Below are 22,797 nucleotides of genomic sequence, written 5' to 3'. Positions count from 1 at the left end.
TTACATGAGCCACTGCTGTGACGTTGTCTGATTGAACCAGAACCGGTAGGTCGCGAAGAAGATTCTCCGCTTGTCGTACGCCATTGTATATGGCCCTCAATTCCAGTACGTTGATGTGCAGACAAGCCTCCTGGCTTGACCATAGTCCCTGAAAATTTCTTCCTTGTGTGACTGCTCCCCATCCTCGGAGGCTCGCGTCCGTGGTCATCAGAACCCAGTCTTGAATGCTGAACCTGCGACCCTCTAGAAGGTGAGCACTCTGCAGCCACCACAGGAGAGACACCCTGGCCCTGGGGGACAGGCTTATCTTCTGATGAATTTGTAGATGGGACCCGGACCACTTGTCCAGAAGGTCCCACTGAAATGTCCTCGCATGAAACCTGCCGAAAGGGATGGCCTCGTAGGCTGCCACCATTTTTCCCAGAACTCAAGTGCATTGATGAACAGACACTCTTTTTGGTTTTAGCAGGTCTCTGACCATGTTCTGGAGGTCCTGGGCTTTTTCCATTGGGAGAAAAACCCTCTTCCATTCCGTGTCCAGAATCATGCCTAGAAATGATAGTCGAGTCGTTGGAATCAACAGTGACTTTGGCAGATTTAGAATCCAACCGTGCAGTTGTAGCACTCTCAGGGAGAGCGATACGCTCTTCCGCAATTGTTCTCTCGATCTCGCTTTTATCAGGAGATCGTCCAAGTACGGGATAATTGTGACTCCCTGCCTTCGCAGGAGCACCATCCTCTCCGCCATCACCGTGGTGAAAATTCTCGGGCCGTGGAAAACCCAACGTCTGAAACTGGTAATGACAGTACTGTACAGCGAATCTCAGGTACTCCTGATGAGGAGGATATATGGGGACATGAAGGTATGCATCCTTTATGTCTAGTGACACCATAAAATCCCCCTCTTCCAGACTGGAGATCACAACCCGGAGCGATTCCATCTTGAATTTTAACTTTTTCAAGTACAGGTTTAGGGATTTTAGATTTAAAATGGGTCTGACCGAGCCATCCGGCTTTGGGACCACGAACAGGGTCGAATAGTACCCTTTTCCCTGTTGGACTAGGGGAACCTTGATAATCACCTTGACACAGCTTTTGAATCGCAGCTAAAACTACTGCCCTCTCTGGGGGAGAAGCTTGAAAAATCGGCAAGGGAGCAACTCTTCGAATTCCAGTTTGTAGCCTTGGGATATAATTTCCATCGCCCAAGGATCCACGTCTGACCGAACCCAGACCTGGCTGAAGAGTCGAAGACGTGCCTCCACCGGCGCGGACTCCCTCAGTGGAGCCCCAGCGTCATGCGGTGGATTTAGTAGAAGCAGGGGAGGACTTCTGTTCCTGGGAACTAGTCGAAGCAGGCGTTCTTTTCCCTCTACCCTTACCTCTGGCGAGGAAGGATGAGCCCCGACCTCTTCTGGACTTGTGCGACCGAAAGGACTGCATCTGATATTGCGGAGTTTTCTTTTGCTGCGTGGGAACAAAAGGCAAAAAGGTAGATTTACCCGCGGTAGCTGTTGAAACCAGGTCCGCAAGACCTTCTCCGAATAAAACTTCACCCTTGTAAGGTAAAACCTCCATATGCTTCTTTGAGTCGGCATCACCCGTCCATTGGCGAGTCCACAGGGCACGCCTAGCAGAAATCGCCATGGCGTTGGCTCTCAAACCTAGCAGCCCAACGTCTCTTTGAGCATCTCTCATATATAAGACTGCGTCTTTAATATGACCTAAAGTCAATAAGATGATATCCCTATCTAGGGTATCCAAGTCAGCTGACAAGGTATCTGTCCAAGCTGCAACTGCGCTAAATACCCATGCCGATGCTATTGCCGGTCTGAGTAAAGCACCCGTATGCGTATAAATAGATTTTAAGGTAGTTTCCTGTCTGCGATCAGCAGGATCTTTGAGGACTGCCGTGTCAGGAGACGGTAGCGCCACCTTCTTGGACAAGCGCTTTAAAGCCTTGTCTACCCTGGGTGAGGATTCCCACCGTACCCTGTCCTGTGCAGGGAAAGGATACGCCATAAGAATCCTCTTGGGAATCTGCAGTTTTTTGTCTGGAGTTTCCCAAGCTTTATCAAATAACTCGTTCAGCTCATGAGAAGGGGGAAAGGTTACCTCAGGTTTCTTTTCCTTATACATGCGCACCCTCGTGTCAGGGACAGAGGGGTCATCTGTGATATGCAAAACATCTTTTATTGCAATGATCATATAATGAATAGTTTTGGCCACCCTTGGGTGTAACCTTGCATCATCGTAGTCGACACTGGAGTCAGAATCCGTGTTGGTATCAGTGTCTGCTATTTGGGATAGAGAACATTTTTGAGACCCTGAAGGACCCTCTGACACAGTCAAAGCCATGGATTGACTCCCTGCTTTTACCCTGGACTCTGCTTTGTCCAATCTCTTATGTAATAAGGTCACATTTGCATTTAAAACATTCCACATGTCCAACCAATCAGGAGACGGCGTTGCCGACGGAGACATCACAATCATCTGCTACACCTCCTACTTAGATGAGCCTTCCGCTTCAGACATGTCGACACACTCGTACCGACACCCCCCCACACACACAGGGATATATTTATATGGAGACAGTTCCCCACTAAGTCCCTTTGGAGAGACAGAGAGAGAGTATGCCAGCACACACCCAGCGCCAACTGACACTGGAAACAAATTCCCAGATAATATAGCGCTTTTTATATATAATGATCTGTGTAATACACTCACTGCACCTTACAAGTGCCCCCCCCACCACCTCTTTTCAGCCTTGTGTCACCGTGTTCAGCAGGGGAGAGTCCGTGGAGCCAGCTTCTCTGCAGTACACTGTGGAGAAAATGGCGCTGGTTAGTGTTGTGGGACCAAGCTCCGCTCCCTCCAGCGGCGGGCTTCGGTCCCGCTCAATTTTGAATGACTGGCGGGGGATTTTTATAACTACTGCCTCCGCAGCCTATATATACTTATATGCCAGTCCTAGAAATTTATATTGCTGCCCAGGGCGCTCCCCCTGCACCCTGCACCCATCAGTGCCCGCTCATGTGTGTTGTGTATGGGAGCAATGGTAACACTGCTCGCTTACCTCAGTGAAGATCAGAAGTCTTCTGCCGCCTTTGAAGTCTTCTTTCTTCTTATACTCACCCGGCTTCTATCTTCCGGCTCTGTGAGGAGGACGGTGGCGCGGCTCTGGGACGAACGGCGAGGGGAGACGTGCGTTCCGACTCCCTCTGGAGCTAATGGTGTCCAGTAGCCTAAGAAGCAGAGCTAATCACTTAAGTAGGTCTGCTTCTCTCTCCTCAGTCCCACGATGCAGGGAGTCTGTTGCCAGCAGTGCTCCCTGAAAATAAAAAACCTAACAAAATTCTTTTTTTTTTTCCAGAGAAACTCAGTAGAGCTCCCCTGCAGTGCACCCAGTCTCCTCTGGGCACAGGAACCAACTGAGGTCTGTAAGAGGGGCATAGAGGGAGGAGCCAGTGCACACCCATTCTAAAGTTCTTTGTAGTGCCCATGTCTTCTGCGGAGCCCGTCTATACCCCATGATCCTTACGGAGTCCCCAGCATCCTCTAGGACGTAAGAGAAATGAGAAGTAGAATCTGATTGGTTGCTATGGGCAACATCCCATCTTAAATAGAACTCCCATCTTAGCAAATGTACCCCCTGGTTGGGGCACTCACCTACCCATAATGAAAACAGGTAACTGTATAAAATGACATGTATAACAATTGAGTAAAAAGTTGTAGTCTACTATGCATACCCAAACAAACACACATATATAATTAAAAAAAAGTTTAAAATTGTTCTATTAATGTACTAAGCATTAGTCAAAGATAACTAACGTAGATCACATCTGCTGATAATATACATATGCAAGTTAATTGTACCAATCAAACCTCATATCTTGAAAGAATTGTCCTGTTATTTGACCAGATATATTAGTTCAAAAACAGTATGTACCACTAATTGAGAGTAATGTAATCCATATACAGTACTTACTGCATTTAGTGGATATAATAATCAGTGTCTTTTAGGTGAAAATATAGGCAATCATTACTCAATCTAATTGGCAAATCTCAAATGATAATGTGCATCAACAACAGTACAACACAGCAATATTTTATATACAGCGGAAAAAATTATTAGATGTACAGTATAAATTTTGGTTGTGAGGTGTATATCACCAAGGAAGTGTAACACTGAAATAGGATTTTAATAAACTAGTGAGACACAAATCAGCTATCTCCAGTTGTTGTAAATGTAGAAGGTTGATAGCTGCTACATGTCATGTGACTCGCAGTACATGATACGTGAGCAGAACACCTATAAGTACTAGGAGATATTGAAGGAATTAACGGGCATCTGCTTTAGAAATCACTCCCTAAGTGGGATCTGATACAATGTAGCACAGACCCCTATAATAAAGGAAAAACAATGATGAGAGTGCCTGAAAAAGAAGGGGGAGGGTGGGAGAAGCGATGAGGGAGTAAAAGGTGGGGGTGTATACCATGCAGGGAGCTGCTTTCCTCAATTTGCGGGGACCCACAGTGAACAGTGGGTGAGTTGACCTGGAGGGCAGTTCCCAACTGAGAAAGCGTAGGGGCAGATTCTGTGGTTGCTTTGGTATCAATACCAGTTCAATATGTGAGCAGACCAGAGCCTCTAATATGTACAGGTGGCCATTACATTTTAATAAAATGTGGCAAACACCAATAATTCACCCTAACCAATGGGCAAATTGATGAAAAGCTATTTTTAGCTTTAACCAGTCTGCTATTGGTTGAAATAAGCCTTAGTAGTTCCTGTATGTTGCAGCATATTGTTAATTGTACATATATACAGTTATATATATATATATATATATATATATATATACAGTGCATCCGGAAAGTATTATCAGCGCTTCACTTTTTCCACATTTTGTTAAGTTACAGTCTGATTCCAAAATGGAATAAATTATTTTTTTCCCTCAAAATTCTACAGACAATACCCCATAATGACAACGTGAAAAAAGTTTGTTGAGATTTTTGCAAAAATTAATGAAATATACTGTAAAAAAACTAAGAAATCACATGCATGTAAGTATTCACAGCCTTTGCCATGAAGCTCAAAATTGAGCTCAGGTGCATCTTTTTTCCACTGATCACCTTGAGATGTTCCTACAGCTTAATTGGAATCCACCTGTGGTAAATTTAGTTGATTGGACATGATTTGGAAAGGCACACACCTGTCTATATACTTGACAATGCATGTCTGAGCACAAACCAAGCATGAAGTCAAAGGAATTGTCTGCAGACCTCCGAGACAGGTTTGTCTTGTGGCACAAAACTGGGAAAGGGTGCACAAAAATATCTGCTGATTTGTAGGTCCCAATGAGCACAGTGGCCTCCATCATCCGTAAATGGAAAAATTTCAGAACCCCCAGGACTCTTCCTAGAGCTGGCCGGCTGTCTAAACCTAGAGATCATGGGAGAAGAGTCTTAGTCAGGGAGGTGACCAAGAACACAATGGTCACTTTGTCAGAGCTACAGCATTCCTCTGTGGAGAAAGGAGAACCTTCCAGAAGTACAACTATCTCTGCAGAAATCCACCAATCAGGCCTGTATGGTAGAGTGGCCAGATGGAAGCCACTCCTTAGTAAAAAAGCACATGGCAGCCCACCTGGGGTTTGTCAAAATGCACCTGAAGGACTCTTAGACCATGAGAAACTAAATTCTCTGGTCTGATGAGACAAAGATAGAACTCTTTGGCTTGAATTCCAGGCATTATGTTTGGAGGAAACCAGGCACCTCTTATCACAAAGCCAATACCATCCCTAAAGTGAAGCATGGTAGTGGAAACATCATGCTGGGGGGATGTTTTTCAGCGGCATGAACTGGGAGACTAGTCAGGATAGAGGGAAAGATGAATGCAGCAATGTACAGAGATATCCTGGATGAAAACCTTGTTCAGAGAGATCTTGACCTCAGACTGGGGCGACGGTTCATCTTTCAGCAGGACAGCGACCCTAAGCACACAGCCAAAATGTCAAAGGAGTGGCTTCAGGACAACTCTGTGAATGTCTTTGAGAGGCCCAGCCAGAGCCCACACTTTAATCTCATTGAACATCTCTGGAAAGATCTGAAAATGGCTGTGCATTGATGCTTCCCACCCAACCTGATGGAGCTTGAGAGGAGCTGCAAAGAGGAATGGGTAAAACTGTCCAAAGATAGGTGTGCCAAGCTTGTGGCATCATATTCAAAAAGTCTTGAGGCTATAATTGCTGCCAAAAATGCATCAACAAAGTATTGAGCAAAGGCTCAGACATGCATTGTCAAGTATATAGACAGTTGTGTGCCTTTCCAAATCATGTCCAATCAACTAAATTATTTACGACAGGCGGACTCCAATTAAGCTGTAGGAACATCTCAAGGTGATCAGTGGAAACAAGATGCACCTGTGCTCAATTTTGAGCTTCATGGCAAAGGCTGTGAATACATATGTACATGTGATTTCTTAGGTTTTTATTTTTAATAAATTTGCAAAAATCTAAAAAAAATTTTTTTTCATGTTGTCATTATGGGGTATTGTGTGTAGAATTTTGAGGGGAAAATGAATTTATTCCATTTTGGAATAAGGCAGTAACATAACAAAATGTGGAAAAAGTGAAGTGCTGTAATTACTTTCCAGATGCACTGTATGTACACTAGGATTTTTTCTTTAAGTGCATTGATATATTTGAGGATAAGTAATACATTTTTTTATTGTGTAAATTTACTACTTCAAGATTTAAAATCCAGACTAATTCTATATAATGAAACCATAATATAAAAAATGTAGGAAGAATTAAAATTCTTGTCTGTCATGTCAGACCTGTAGGAGAGAAATTAGCGGTGGTGTTGGTTGCAGTGATTGAGGTAAGAACAGCAAAGCTGGTGACCGTGGGTTTGGTTTCAGTAGAATTTTGTGCATGTGCTTGCGAATTGGAAGTTCCTTTAGAAAGTGTCCCACCTGTGATGTAAAACACATCATCAATAAATCAGAGAATTTCAGACATACATCACTTCTAGAAAATTCACTACACAAACACTATGTATGCTATAGTGAAATCAGAGCATTAATGTCTTCCTCTGGTCTTCACATGGTGTTATGTCAAAGGGGTACATTTACTAAAGTGTGGGTTTATAGAAATGGAGATGTTGTCCATAGCAACCAGTCATATTCCAGCAACTATCTTCTTGATGGAGCTAGATAAATGATAAGTAAAATTTGATTGATTGCTATGGGCAACAACCCCACTTCTATAAACCCGCACTTTAGTAAATATGCCTCATAGTCTCTTTAGTTTTGTATGCGGAATATTTCAAATAATGAAATGAAAATCCTGAATTTTTGCACATGAACGTGCACCAACCAAGGATTTTTGCAGTCATCCAGGAGTCCTTCCCAGGTACCTAGCAAGGTTTTTACTGGGAAAGATCTGGGTGAGCTGCAGTGGAAATGGGTCACCCGTGTCATCTGATCTGTCTAACCCATTTACAGTGGGGTGATTGGCTCAAAAACCCATCATTCATGACAACCATCACCGGGGAGGAAGAGACTACAGCCTCCTTGCATGGTCTAGACTGTTCTGGATTTTAGCCCATCCCCGCTTACTATGCGGGGATGCTGTAATGTCTTCCTGATTGCCTCCAGTTAGACAGCATCCTCCCGGAAGGAGGCCCATCCGGTGTGCTGTTCTGGGAGTTTTGCGATGCCACAGTCGAAACGGGCAAAATCCTGGGACTCACCCGAATTGGAACAGCATTCCAAACCACAGGTCAGACCCGGGATTTTGTTGGAAAAGGGGTACTAGACTACAAATTTTGATGATCAAGTTGGTCACTCATCATACAATGTGAGGGCTCTATAGCATTTACTTTACATGATCCATACCTGATCCTGCCAACTACTGTGGGTGAATTAATTTATTTCAAATATGCAACAGATACATAAAAACTACAAAGTAAAAATACAATTGTAAACTACCTTAACAAAATGCTCTTTTTCTGTTATAGCATGACAACAAAAGCAAAGCATGCATGTGTGTATATGCCGATCTTTAATTGAGGGCCGGCAGGGAGACCTGTTTGTCCAATAATTTGAATCTTATGTGTCAGTCTAGAAAATTTAATAACCACCTCTTTACATTAAGAGGAGGTTTTTCAGCATTATGATTCAAAAGGTTTGGATCTAATTTATGTATAAACCAATACTTTCATACACTTCTTTATATGGTGTACAGAGAAATCATATTGAACTACAAGGGAAGGGTGATTCTTTTCTTTGAAAGTTAAGAGAACTTATCTAAATCCTCAATACTATTCTCCATGAATGTAGTATGGATAGCCTCATTTTTAAATTAACTTCAATAAACTGTTGTTTGTTGGATTAAGATTTTACTATGCATACAATTTCTTCTGACCCTTATAAATTGCAAAAAACTTCCAAAAAACAACTATTTTTACAGTTGCTAAAAAGCAACAGTTGGAGTAATCCATGTAATATTACTAACCACCTATATTAAGTATGAATGAGCAAAATATTATTTGTTAAAAGTTGTTACTATCTAAGGTCATCTCACATTTCTGTCTTATTTCACCCTGTATTTGGGTGTAAGTATCAGTTTTAAGTTATTTTCAAGAAGTATAGAAATAAATCTCCAAATTCAATATCATCTATATACTGTAACTCTTGTTAAATACAGTGTGCTGGTTATATGAGTTATTTATATAATATATATATTTCTCATCACAGTACCACTTATACATTAAAATACTCAAATGATTATGTTCTTTGAAAAACTAAGAAAGCTTCATAATAATACATCTTTCTTTAGACTAAAGGGGAGATGTACTAAGCAGTAAAAGGAGTAGAGAAGTGAGCCCGTGGAGAAATTGCTCATGGAAACCAATTATCTGCTCTGTATAATTTTATAGTACGCAAATCATAAATGTTACTTCAATACTGATTGGTTGTCATTGGCAACTTCTCCACTGGTTCACTACTCCACTCTTTTCACTGCTTAGTACATCTCCCCCTAATACCCAAAATACCTTTTGATGATTTAAATAAAAAATAATCTGAAATATATTCTAAAACCTTTTCATGGACATATATAAGGATTGCACAGCTGTTTTACATCAACTTTAGTTTGTCTTTTATTGTAAATTAGTAAAAAGCTGGAGTATCTGAGTAGAGTCTAACAAATGAGAATCTAATTCACAGACATATTTAAAAAAAAAAAAATCAACATGTACAGTATACCAAAACTGTACTCTGTCTGCTTCTGGACTGATGTTTGAAACAAATGGATGCTCGGGCAGGTTAAGGGGGGTACTGATGGGGGAGATGTGTGCTGAGCAATCTTAACACAGACCGCTCAGCACACATCTCTCCCCCCGCTCAGCACAGCGCGATGTGCTGAGCAAGGGGACGGACGGACGGGTGGCCGCTCACTTCACACAACGGTGAAGTGAGCGACCCGCTAGATTGAGCCTGCGGGGCCGCGCATCGCTGTGGGGCATACACACTGCTTATCCGTGCTTAAAATCTAAGCAATCTAGTCAGATTGCTTAGATTTTAAACACGGATCTCTCAGGGTGTACTCCCCTTTATTCACATCTTTGTGGATTTTAGGCAATTGGAAAAAATGCTTCAATTAAATAGAATTCTAATATTAGGCACTTTATTATGTGGTTTCATTTAATTCACAAATATTTTAGTAGGTCCTTCTTCTTTTTTCATATAAACCAGAGTCACGTTGAAGTCCCAGGAATTCTTCAATATTCTTATGATTATCTCATATATCAATAAAATCCCCTCATTAACTTGTTCATGAGCAAAGTGTAATGGATACATGATTTTTATGTGCTGAGATTTCCTTGAAAGTTAGAGAAGATTTATTAGTCATTGACCCAGTGTTGATTTTTTGTTATAGTATATTCTTTTTCAGGGATCCGGTCTCTAGGTCGACAGTAACTAGGTCGACCACTATTGGTCGACAGTAACTAGGTTGACAGGGTTTCCAGGTCAACTGGGTCTCTAGGTTGACATGTTCTAGGTTGACAGGTCAAAAGGTCGACGTGAGTTTTTCACGATTTTTTCCTTTTTTTTTTAACCTTTTCATACTTAACGATCCACGTGGACTACGATTGGAATGGTAATCTGTGCCGAGCAAAGCGGTAGCAGAGCGAGGCACCTTGCCTGAAGCTTGGGGTTCCCTTTCACTCTACGAAGAAAACTACACCAAAAAAACATAAAAAAGTCTTGTCGACCTTTTGACCTATTGACCTAGACCATGTCGACCTAAAGACCCTGTCGACCTAGAGACCCTGTCGACCTAGTTATTGTCGACCAATAGTGGTCAACCTAGACACTGTCGACCTAGTTACTATCTACCTTCAATACCACACCCCTTATTCATTAAATGTATAATCTGAGAAGCTCCCTTTAAGGGGGTACTCACGGAGCAATATTCTAAGCAATCTGACTAGATTGCTTAGAATTTAAGCATTATCGCTCCATGTGTACCCCCTACAGTGATAGCGATGCGCAGCCCCGAGCATCGCTATCGCTGGTGCTAGATTGGCCTGGGGGGCTAGATTGGCCCGCTGGGTGAAATGAGCGTCCCCCCCGTCTCCTCCTGCATGCTCAGCACACATCGTGCTGTGCTGAGCGGGGGGAAAGATGTGTGCTGAGCGGTTCGCTCAGCACACATCTCTCCCACATCGGCCCGTCTATATGGGCCTTTAGATTACTGAAGGTAAACTTAGATTTGCATATCTAATCAATTGTATATTTTTAGATAAAGTCATTAGCAAGCTATTCAAATATGAGTATATTGAGGGCTGGATTCACTTAGCCGCTTTAATTATCTGCAGGCTTAAGCAGTTCCTGGGTCTATTCAATTGCAGCTTTCGATAGGCCCACAGAATGCACTTAACACAGATTTCTGTTCAAGTATGAGGGAGGCTCGAAAAAAAATGCTTAGTAATACCGCTTTTAGACCACAAATAGCGGGTCGCAGCCGGGAGCCTGACACGGGTGCTACCCGGGTGCGACCCGCGTCAGCCCCCTTTCACACCGGAGTCACCAGCCCGGCATATTGCCAGGTTGGTGACGTTGCTGGTGAAGTGACGGGGGCGGCGCTTGGAGATCATATGATCTCCAAGTGCCGCCCACACATACACTGTAAATGGGAAGCTGGGTCGCATCAACCCGGCTACCGTTTACACTGCACAGTTTGCTGGGTTGAACACGTGTTCAACCCCGCAAACTTCCCATATTGGAATACCGGGTCACTCGACCCGGACTATTCCAACTCGACCCTTTTACACCAGCCAGCAACATGAGTTATACACGTTCATGTGCAATAACCCATGTTATATGCTGGCGGTGTAAAAGGGGTATAAGTAAGAATTTATGCCCTCATCGTGTATGTCATGAAAGACTTAACCTACAGCTCCTGCCTTTGTAATGGGGGTTTTGAACAGATTAAAAATTCAGCTAGATGGTTCTAATTTATTTGATTTCTTCTTTTTAAAAGATTTTTAAATCTAAAATTAGCATCAACAGCTAAAAAAATAAAATCTTAATTTTGTTGTCCAAAAGTGGAAATTTTAATATTATGGTGTAATTCAAATGTTTGAAAGGTCAGTTGGGTGTCTGTTTTTTTCTATCTAATATACAGGGGAAAAAACAGACACCCAATTGACTTTTCAAACATTTGAATTCCCCCCTATGAATCTTGTAGGTATGTTCCTACATTTAATGTAAATATTCCAAGATATTCCCAAAGATTTACAGATCACTCGTGAGCCTTCTGATCTAAGATTTGGTGCAAAAATAGTGTTTAAAAATAGTGAATATTGTAGATCTATAATTGCATTAGTGCAAAGTGAATAAGTGCAACTTCTCAGCCCAAATGGATAAATATTAATATTTGAAACAGTGATGCTGCAACCACAATGCAGAAAAAAGAACAATTGATGTGAACAAATTCATAACATGTAGTGCGATTCACTTCCTATTTACAGTAGAATTGTTAACACTTATAAGTGAGTATTTTCCTAAAGAAGAGGTATTTTATTCAAATAAAACTAAAGAGATCAAATGATCAAAAATCTGCTCTTAAAATAATGATAAGTTGATTAATCCACCCATAGTCAATTGGTTGGTTTTACTGAGTCTTTCAGTGAAAATAATGAATATACAGTAGCCTCAGCCGCAGATAGAATTATCCTGCCACTAAGGTTAAAAAAATGTGTGATAGGGGCTAGAACATTCTTTATATGAAGAATACAGATGGAGCCTCCGTTATCTTGGCTGTTTCTCCGCCTAAACAGAGGTTTAGTTGCACCTAGGCAATAGCTTACGTTGCTGAGTTTAATCACGGATAGGCGCATTGTGGCATGACTACATACTCAGCATGCAATACAAATCTCCACCACTGGGTGGCTTATGCTCCACTAATCCAGTACTTTAGAGCAAATAGCGACAGAATGATCTGCAGTACAAGCTCTGGCAAATTGTCAGTGATGACTGTAATGTTAATATACACACAGACCAATGGTCAGATGGAGAGGGTCAATAAAACAAAATAGTTTATACAGACGCAAACGAACGTATTAAAGCACTTGTCAATTGCTGTTACTGCATGTGAGCGTCCAAGTCCCATAGACAAAGCAATAGAGTAAAAATTAATATAGTGTATACATGCGCAACTAATGTGTGAAAGCAATAATGTAGTTCATTGATGTTAAAGTATGTACAGTATGCTGTATGTTTTGTACAATATGAGCGTCCAAGTCCCTTAACGGCATAAACAAACACCAATGGGAAGGAATTGCTGCTTACAGTACTTTCATGATCTTGTGTATCTTCCATGAAGTGGTGTGGGCAAGTGGTGAAGTCGTCCGCCTCCCATGCTGAGAGTTCCGGGTTTTATTCCCAAAGTCCGAGTGTATTTTTTTTCTGACACTCACTTTATTAATATTTTTTTTCCATCTATTGTAATATACTTCCACATACAATAGAAGTGTGCACACAGGTTTTACATAAATCAGGGTAAATCTGCAGGAGCGACTCATTCCGCTATCTAAAATACACAGTGGCAATGAGGACCCATAGACATACCAATTAATATAAATGAGTGTATTCTGACACAACTAACTGTTCGAGCAACACAGTACTGTAGATCATTGGTGTTAGAGAATCTGTGTTGTACTTTATGAGAATTGATCACTGCTACTGTACCATTTACACCTCTATCAAAGCGACTGCAGTTCTCTATCTGATTTTTGTATACAGTACAGTATTGTGTTGTACATTTATTGTAACCTGACCTCCCTCCCTGTCTACTGTATAAACTGTGCAGGCTCCCGGTGTACATTACAAGCTGTTCGTGCTATTTAGTACTCAAATACAAAATACTGTACAGAGATGCTAAGCACGATGATTTGACATCCAGGAAGTTAGGGAGGAGCTTTTATCTCTCCCTATTATACTTAGAAAGATAACACTTGCTGCTGCACGTTACAAGCTGTTCGTGCTATTTAGAGCAAATACAAAACACTGTACAGAGACGCTAAGCACAGTGATTTGGCATCCAGGAACTTAGGGAGGGGCTTTTATCTCTCCCTCTTATACTTCTAAAGATAACACTTGCCACTGTACGTTACAAGCTGTTTGTGCTATTTAGTACTCAAATGCAAAATGCTGTACAGAGATGCTAAGCACAGTGATTTGGCAACCAGGAACTTAGGGAGGAGCTTTTATCTCTCCCCTTTGTACTTATAAAGATAACACTTGCCGCTGTAACCATTACAGCAGAGTATGTTACAAGCTGTTCGTGCTATTTAGTTCTCAAATTGAAAATACTGTACAGAGATATTAAGGACGGTGATTTGGCATCCAGGAACTTAGGGAGGAGCTTTTATCTCTCCCCATTATACTTATAAAGATAACACTTGCCACTGTAGCCTTTACAGCAGAGTACTGTACGTTACAAGCTGTTCATGCTATTTAGTACTCAAATACAAAATACTGTACAGAGATGCTAAGCACAGTGATTTGGCATCCATGAAAGTAGGGAGGAGCTTTTATCTCTACTCATTATTCTTAATACTATGGGATTTGGATGCTCACATATTCCTAACATCAATAGACCATACTGTATTTGTAACACGTTCGTTTGCATCTGTATATGCTGTACTATTTGTGTCCGTACTGTATATACTGTTATATACTGTATGGGTGTAGTACGGCTGACCGGCGGTCAGCTTACCGACGCCGGGATCCCGGCGGGGAGGGGCAAGTGCAGCAAGCCTCTTGCGGGCTCGCTGCACTCACCACGCTGCGGGCTCGGTGGCGACCTGTGGTCGCCACGGGTTCTATTCCCACGAGTGGAAATAGTCCCTGTTGGTCGGCATGCCGACCATCGGGATAGTGAGCCATCGGGATGGTGGAGGAGGTCATGTGACTGTCGTTCAGCTGACCGCCGGTCACATGAATACAACCCTACTGTATGACATACTGTAGAATATTATAGCATAATGAGATGCACCAGTAAAGCAGTTCTTCCGCTGTAGTTCAGTATTGTATTTTAATGGAGACCACACGCATATGCAATGGTAATTTTAAAAAGTGACATCTGGTGGATAATCGCAGGTATTACACTCAAAGGTAACGCCAAATGCTCTGTGCGCCTCCCTACGATTAGACGCGCCTCCTTCCACACGGGCACGCTGCGTATGCAGCCAAGATAATGGAGGCTCCATCTGTACACAGATCTTCATTATATACAGCAAACATAATTTATCCTTATATTGATTTGAAATCTTAATATATTAATATCTGAATAATAATCTGAATAAGTACATTTTTAAATAAATAACTCATAACTTTTATTTATTCTTTTACCTTTTTATCAAACTTGTTAAACTCAAAGTTACAGTTTGTCTACATTAATACAATATGAATCTGCCATTTACATCTGTTCACAGATAATGTTGCAGCCTTTGTATAACTATTTTAATATTGTATTCTCTAAAGTTGAATTGTGATATTCACTCAAAATGGACAATAATGTGTAGATTTTTAGTACTTTCTAAACTGACATATCATGAAATTGAAGTTTTAAAAAGATTACCAGTTCCGTTGCTCATTTGACCTGGAAAACAAAAATCAACAGGATATCAGTCGACACATTTTAAAAGATGTCACATCTTAATTTTAATAAACATATTCAGTAACTTACAATATTTATCATTTACATTTAGGTAATAGTAGTTCATGGTAGAACATTGTCACAGTACCACTACTAAATAAAAATACAATTGAATATTGCATCACATAACCTGTGTAGTTCATGAGTGTCCCAGTTTAAAGGGCTAGTATGGTCAGCCTAGCATATAGGATTACATCAGGCTTCAGCACAGATGGTTAATTCATACTTGCCTACCTTGTTGCCCCCCCTGGGAGTAGGCAGCATTGTAGGCGCATGGGGGCGTGGCCGGCGGCATGATAGGCCATCCGAGGGCGTGGTCAGAGCCAATGTGGGCTGTCCGAGGGAGTGACAATGGGAAAGTGGGCAGTCTAAGGGCGTGATACGATCGCATCATTGTGGCTCCCCCCCCCCCTATATTGCTGTGGGTGGCCGAGGAGGGATGTGGTGGGCCTGACAGGGAGAACGGGAGGCTTGCCAACCTTTCTGGGGGAAAGGGAGGGCCACCCAATTTTCGGGAGCCTCCCGGGCCATTCCAGGAGAGTAGGCAAGTATGTGTTAAATCATATAACTGAGGTACTAATTAAGTCACCTGTGCTCAAGCATGGATATCGCTAGAATCTGTACTGTTAGTGTGATCTGAGGACCTGAGTTGGGAATGCCTGGACTACATGCTTAAACTGTGTTTGAGAAAAACATGAATTGTATAGTCATGCTTTCAGACAGTTATCTTCATTATTTTGATGTGGATGCAATGTTTTAATACAGGTTTTTTCATAAAGAATTATGAAAACCAATGATCCTGCCTAAACAAACGTGTTAATAGTAGAGATGAGCGGGTTCGGTTCCTCGGAATCCGAACCCCCCCGAACTTCAGCCTTTTTACACGGGTCCGAGGCAGACTCGGATCTTCCCGCCTTGCTCGGCTAACCCGAGCGCGCCCGAACGTCATCATCCCGCTGTCGGATTCTCGCGAGGCTCGTATTCTATCGCAAGACTCGGATTCTATATAAGGAGCCGCGCATCGCCGCCATTTTCACACGTGCATTGAAATTGATAGGGAGAGGACGTGGCTGGCGTCCTCTCCGTTTAGATAGAGAGTGAGACACTTGATTTACTAGTAATTTAATTTTAGTAATTTTGGGGAGCATTAGGACTGGAGTACTCAGAGAGTGCAGAGTTTTGCTGATAGTTATACTAGTGACCACCAGTTTTATTTATTATTTAAAATCCGTTCTCTGCCTGAAAAAAAACGATACACAGTCACATACCATATCTGTGCTCAGCCTCAGTGTGCTGCATGATAATATCATCTATGTATATTAGTGATGAGCGCCTGAAATTTTTCGGGTTTTGTGTTTTGGTTTTGGGTTCGGTTCCGCGGCCGTGTTTTGGGTTCGACCGCGTTTTGGCAAAACCTCACCGAATTTTTTTTGTCGGATTCGGGTGTGTTTTGGATTCGGGTGTTTTTTTCAAAAAACCCTAAAAAACAGCTTAAATCATAGAATTTGGGGGTCATTTTGATCCCAAAGTATTATTAACCTCAAAAACCATAATTTCCACTCATTTTCAGTCTATTCTGAATACCTCACACCTCACAATATTATTTTTAGTCCTAAAATTTGCACCGAGGTCGCTGTGTGAGTAAGATAAGCGACCCTAGTGGCCGACACAAACACCGGGCCCATCTAGGAGTGGCACTGCAGTGTCACGCAGGATGTCCCTTCCAAAAAACCCTCCCCAAACAGCACATGACGCAAAGAAAAAAAGAGGCGCAATGAGGTAGCTGACTGTGTGAGTAAGATAAGCGACCCTAGTGGCCGACACAAACACCGGGCCCATCTAGGAGTGGCACTGCAGTGTCACGCAGGATGTCCCTTCCAAAAAACCCTCCCCAAACAGCACATGACGCAAAGAAAAAAAGAGGCGCAATGAGGTAGCTGTGTGAGTAAGATTAGCGACCCTAGTGGCCGACACAAACACCGGGCCCATCTAGGAGTGGCACTGCAGTGTCACGCAGGATGTCCCTTCCAAAAAACCCTCCCCAAACAGCACATGACGCAAAGAAAAAAAGAGGCGCAATGAGGTAGCTGTGTGAGTAAGATTAGCGACCCTAGTGGCCGACACAAACACCGGGCCCATCTAGGAGTGGCACTGCAGTGTCACGCAGGATGTCCCTTCCAAAAAACCCTCCCCAAACAGCACATGACGCAAAGAAAAAAAGAGGCGCAATGAGGTAGCTGACTGTGTGAGTAAGATAAGCGACCCTAGTGGCCGACACAAACACCGGGCCCATCTAGGAGTGGCACTGCAGTGTCACGTAGGATGGCCCTTCCAAAAAACCCTCCCCAAACAGCACATGACGCAAAGAAAAAAAGAGGCGCAATGAGGTAGCTGACTGTGTGAGTAAGATAAGCGACCCTAGTGGCCGACACAAACACCGGGCCCATCTAGGAGTGGCACTGCAGTGTCACGTAGGATGGCCCTTCCAAAAAACCCTCCCCAAACAGCACATGACGCAAAGAAAAATAAAAGAAAAAAGAGGTGCAAGATGGAATTGTCCTTGGGCCCTCCCACCCACCCTTATGTTGTATAAACAAAACAGGACATGCACACTTTAACCAACCCATCATTTCAGTGACAGGGTCTGCCACACGACTGTGACTGATATGACGGGTTGGTTTGGACCCCCCCCCAAAAAAGAAGCAATTAATCTCTCCTTGCACAAACTGGCTCTACAGAGGCAAGATGTCCACCTCATCATCATCCTCCGATATATCACCGTGTACATCCCCCTCCTCACAGATTATCAATTCGTCCCCACTGGAATCCACCATCTCAGCTCCCTGTGTACTTTGTGGAGGCAATTGCTGCTGGTCAATGTCTCCGCGGAGGAATTGATTATAATTCATTTTAATGAACATCATCTTCTCCACATTTTCTGGATGTAACCTCGTACGCCGATTGCTGACAAGGTGAGCGGCGGCACTAAACACTCTTTCGGAGTACACACTTGTGGGAGGGCAACTTAGGTAGAATAAAGCCAGTTTGTGCAAGGGCCTCCAAATTGCCTCTTTTTCCTGCCAGTATAAGTACGGACTGTGTGACGTGCCTACTTGGATGCGGTCACTCATATAATCCTCCACCAATCTTTCAATGGGGAGAGAATCATATGCAGTGACAGTAGACGACATGTCCGTAATCGTTGTCAGGTCCTTCAGTCCGGACCAGATGTCAGCATCAGCAGTCGCTCCAGACTGCCCTGCATCACCGCCAGCGGGTGGGCTCGGAATTCTGAGCCTTTTCCTCGCACCCCCAGTTGCGGGAGAATGTGAAGGAGGAGATGTTGACAGGTCGCGTTCCGCTTGACTTGACAATTTTCTCACCAGCAGGTCTTTCAACCCCAGCAGACTTGTGTCTGCCGGAAAGAGAGATCCAAGGTAGGCTTTAAATCTAGGATCGAGCATGGTGGCCAAAATGTAGTGCTCTGATTTCAACAGATTGACCACCCGTGAATCCTTGTTAAGCGAATTAAGGGCTCCATCCACAAGTCCCACATGCCTAGCGGAATCGCTCCGTGTTAGCTCCTTCTTCAATGTCTCCAGCTTCTTCTGCAAAAGCCTGATGAGGGGAATGACCTGACTCAGGCTGGCAGTGTCTGAACTGACTTCACGTGTGGCAAGTTCAAAGGGCATCAGAACCTTGCACAACGTTGAAATCATTCTCCACTGCGCTTGAGACAGGTGCATTCCACCTCCTATATCGTGCTCAATTGTATAGGCTTGAATGGCCTTTTGCTGCTCCTCCAACCTCTGAAGCATATAGAGGGTTGAATTCCACCTCGTTACCACTTCTTGCTTCAGATGATGGCAGGGCAGGTTCAGTAGTTTTTGGTGGTGCTCCAGTCTTCTGTACGTGGTGCCTGTACGCCGAAAGTGTCCCGCAATTCTTCTGGCCACCGACAGCATCTCTTGCACGCCCCTCTCGTTTTTTAAATAATTCTGCACCACCAAATTCAAGGTATGTGCAAAACATGGGACGTGCTGGAATTTGCCCATATTTAATGCACACACAATATTGCTGGCGTTGTCCGATGCCACAAATCCACAGGAGAGTCCAATTGGGGTAAGCCATTCCGCGATGATCTTCCTCAGTTGCCGTAAGAGGTTTTCAGCTGTGTGCGTATTCTGGAAACCGGTGATACAAAGCGTAGCCTGCCTAGGAAAGAGTTGGCGTTTGCGAGATGCTGCTACTGGTGCCGCCGCTGCTGTTCTTGCGACGGGAGTCCATACATCTACCCAGTGGGCTGTCACAGTCATATAGTCCTGACCCTGCCCTGCTCCACTTGTCCACATGTCCGTGGTTAAGTGGACATTGGGTACAGCTGCATTTTTTAGGACACTGGTGACTCTTTTTCTGAGGTCTGTGTACATTTTCGGTATCGCCTGCCTAGAGAAATGGAACCTAGATGGTATTTGGTACCGGGGACATAGTACCTCCAACAAGTCTCTAGTTGGCTCTGCAGTAATGATGGATACCGGAACCACGTTTCTCACCAACCAGGATGCCAAGGCCTCAGTTATCCGCTTTGCAGTAGGATGACTGCTGTGATATTTCATCTTCCTCGCAAAGGACTGTTGGACAGTCAATTGCTTGGTGGAAGTAGTAAAAGTGGTCTTACGACTTCCCCTCTGGGATGACCATCGACTCCCAGCAGCAACAACAGCAGCGCCAGCAGCAGTAGGCGTTACACGCAAGGATGCATCGGAGGAATCCCAGGCAGGAGAGGAATCGTCAGAATTGCCAGTGACATGGCCTGCAGGACTATTGGCATTCCTGGGGAAGGAGGAAATTGACACTGAGGGAGTTGGTGGGGTGGTTTGCGTGAGCTTGGTTACAAGAGGAAGGGATTTACTGGTCAGTGGACTGCTTCCGCTGTCACCCAAAGTTTTTGAACTTGTCACTGACTTATTATGAATGCGCTGCAGGTGACGTATAAGGGAGGATGTTCCGAGGTGGTTAACGTCCTTACCCCTACTTATTACAGCTTGACAAAGGGAACACACGGCTTGACACCTGTTGTCTGCATTTCTGTTGAAATAGTTCCACACCGAAGAGCTGATTTTTTTGGTATTTTCACCAGGCATGTCAACGGCCATATTCCTCCCACGGACAACAGGTGTCTCCCCGGGTGCCTGACTTAAACAAACCACCTCACCATCAGAATCCTCCTGGTCAATTTCCTCCCCAGCGCCAGCAACACCCATATCCTCCTCATCCTGGTGTACTTCAACACTGACATCTTCAATCTGACTATCAGGAACTGGACTGCGGGTGCTCCTTCCAGCACTTGCAGGGGGCGTGCAAATGGTGGAAGGCGCATGCTCTTCACGTCCAGTGTTGGGAAGGTCAGGCATCGCAACCGACACAATTGGACTCTCCTTGTGGATTTGGGATTTCGAAGAACGCACAGTTCTTTGCGGTGCTACTGCTTTTGCCAGCTTGAGTCTTTTCATTTTTCTAGCGAGAGGCTGAGTGCCTCCATCCTCATGTGAAGCTGAACCACTAGCCATGAACATAGGCAAGGGCCTCAGCCGTTCCTTGCCACTCCGTGTGGTAAATGGCATATTGGCAAGTTTACGCTTCTCCTCCGACAATTTTATTTTAGGTTTTGGAGTCCTTTTTTACTGATATTTGGTGTTTTGGATTTGACATGCTCTGTACTATGACATTGGGCATCGGCCTTGGCAGACGACGTTGCTGGCATTTCATCGTCTCGGCCATGACTAGTGGCAGCAGCATCAGCACGAGGTGGAAGTGGATCTTGATCTTTCCCTAATTTTGGAACCTCAACATTTTTGTTCTCCATATTTTAATAGGCACAACTAAAAGGCACCTCAGGTAAACAATGGAGATGGATGGATACTAGTATACAATTATGGACGGACTGCCGAGTGCCGACACAGAGGTAGCTACAGCCGTGTACTACCGTACTGTGTCTGCTGCTAATATAGACTGGTTGATAAAGAGATGTAGTATGTATGTATAAAGAAGAAAGAATAAAAAAACACGGGTAGGTGGTATACAATTATGGACGGACTGCCGAGTGCCGACACAGAGGTAGCTACAGCCATGGACTACCGTACTGTACTGTGTCTGCTGCTAATATAGACTGGTTGATAAAGAGATGTAGTATGTATGTATAAAGAAGAAAGAAAAAAAAACCACGGGTAGGTGGTATACAATTATGGACGGACTGCCGAGTGCCGACACAGAGGTAGCTACAGCCGTGGACTACCGTACTGTACTGTGTCTGCTGCTAATATAGACTGGTTGATAAAGAGATGTAGTATGTATGTATAAAGAAGAAAGAAAAGAAAACCACGGGTAGGTGGTATACAATTATGGACGGACTGCCGAGTGCCGACACAGAGGTAGCTACAGCCGTGGACTACCGTACTGTGTCTGCTGCTAATATAGACTGGTTGATAAAGAGATGTAGCATGTATGTATAAAGAAGAAAGAAAAAAAAACCACGGGTAGGTGGTATACAATTATGGATGGACTGCCGAGTGCCGACACAGAGGTAGCTACAGCCGTGGACTACTGTACTGTGTCTGCTGCTAATATAGACTGGTTGATAAAGAGATGTAGTATGTATGTATAAAGAAGAAAGAAAAAAAAACCACGGATAGGTGGTATACAATTATGGATGGACTGCCGAGTGCCGACACAGAGGTAGCTACAGCCGTGGACTACCGTACTGTACTGTGTCTGCTGCTAATATAGACTGGTTGATAAAGAGATGTAGTATGTATGTATAAAGAAGAAAGAAAAAAAAACCACGGGTAGGTGGTATACAATTATGGACGGACTGCCGAGTGCCGACACAGAGGTAGCTACAGCCGTGGACTACCGTACTGTACTGTGTCTGCTGCTAATATAGACTGGATGATAATGAGATGTAGTATGTATAAAGAAGAAAAAAAAAAACCACGGGTAGGTGGTATACAATTATGGATGGACTGCCGAGTGCCGACACAGAGGTAGCTACAGCCGTGGACTACCGTACTGTACTGTGTCTGCTGCTAATATAGACTGGTTGATAATGAGATGTAGTATGTATGTATAAAGAAGAAAGAAAAAAAAAACACGGGTAGGTGGTATACAATTATGGACGGACTGCCGAGTGCAGATACAGAGGTAGCTACAGCCGTGGACTACCGTACTGTACTGTGTCTGCTGCTAATATAGACTGGTTGATAATGAGATGTAGTATGTATGTATAAAGAAGAAAGAAAAAAAAAACACGGGTAGGTGGTATACAATTATGGACGGACTGCCGAGTGCCGACACAGAGGTAGCTACAGCCGTGGACTACCGTACTGTACTGTGTCTGCTGCTAATATAGACTGGATGATAATGAGATGTAGTATGTATAAAGAAGAAAGAAAAAAAACCACGGGTAGGTGGTATACAATTATGGATGGACTGCCGAGTGCCGACACAGAGGTAGCTACAGCCGTGAACTACCGTACTGTGTCTGCTGCGACTGGATAATAAA

The 22,797-nt window shown here is 43.5% G+C and overlaps 1 protein-coding gene across 2 annotated transcripts in view; it reads right to left on the bottom strand.

Moving 5' to 3' along the window:
* PTPRC (protein tyrosine phosphatase receptor type C) overlaps positions 1-22,797 on the bottom strand; it is a 494,588-nt gene that overhangs the window by 299,852 nt on the left and 171,939 nt on the right. For both annotated transcript variants that reach the window (XM_063940133.1, XM_063940134.1), the window contains exon 3: positions 15,159-15,179. In XM_063940133.1, coding sequence (XP_063796203.1) covers positions 15,159-15,179 — 21 coding nt within the window. The remainder of the gene's footprint in view (positions 1-15,158; positions 15,180-22,797) is intronic.

This window comes from Pseudophryne corroboree, chromosome 9 (genome assembly GCF_028390025.1).
Source record: "Pseudophryne corroboree isolate aPseCor3 chromosome 9, aPseCor3.hap2, whole genome shotgun sequence".
In the NCBI taxonomy this organism is placed as follows: Eukaryota; Metazoa; Chordata; class Amphibia; order Anura; family Myobatrachidae; genus Pseudophryne; species Pseudophryne corroboree.
Note: the sequence above shows the minus strand (reverse complement) of the source record. Positions and strands in the feature narration are given on the sequence as shown.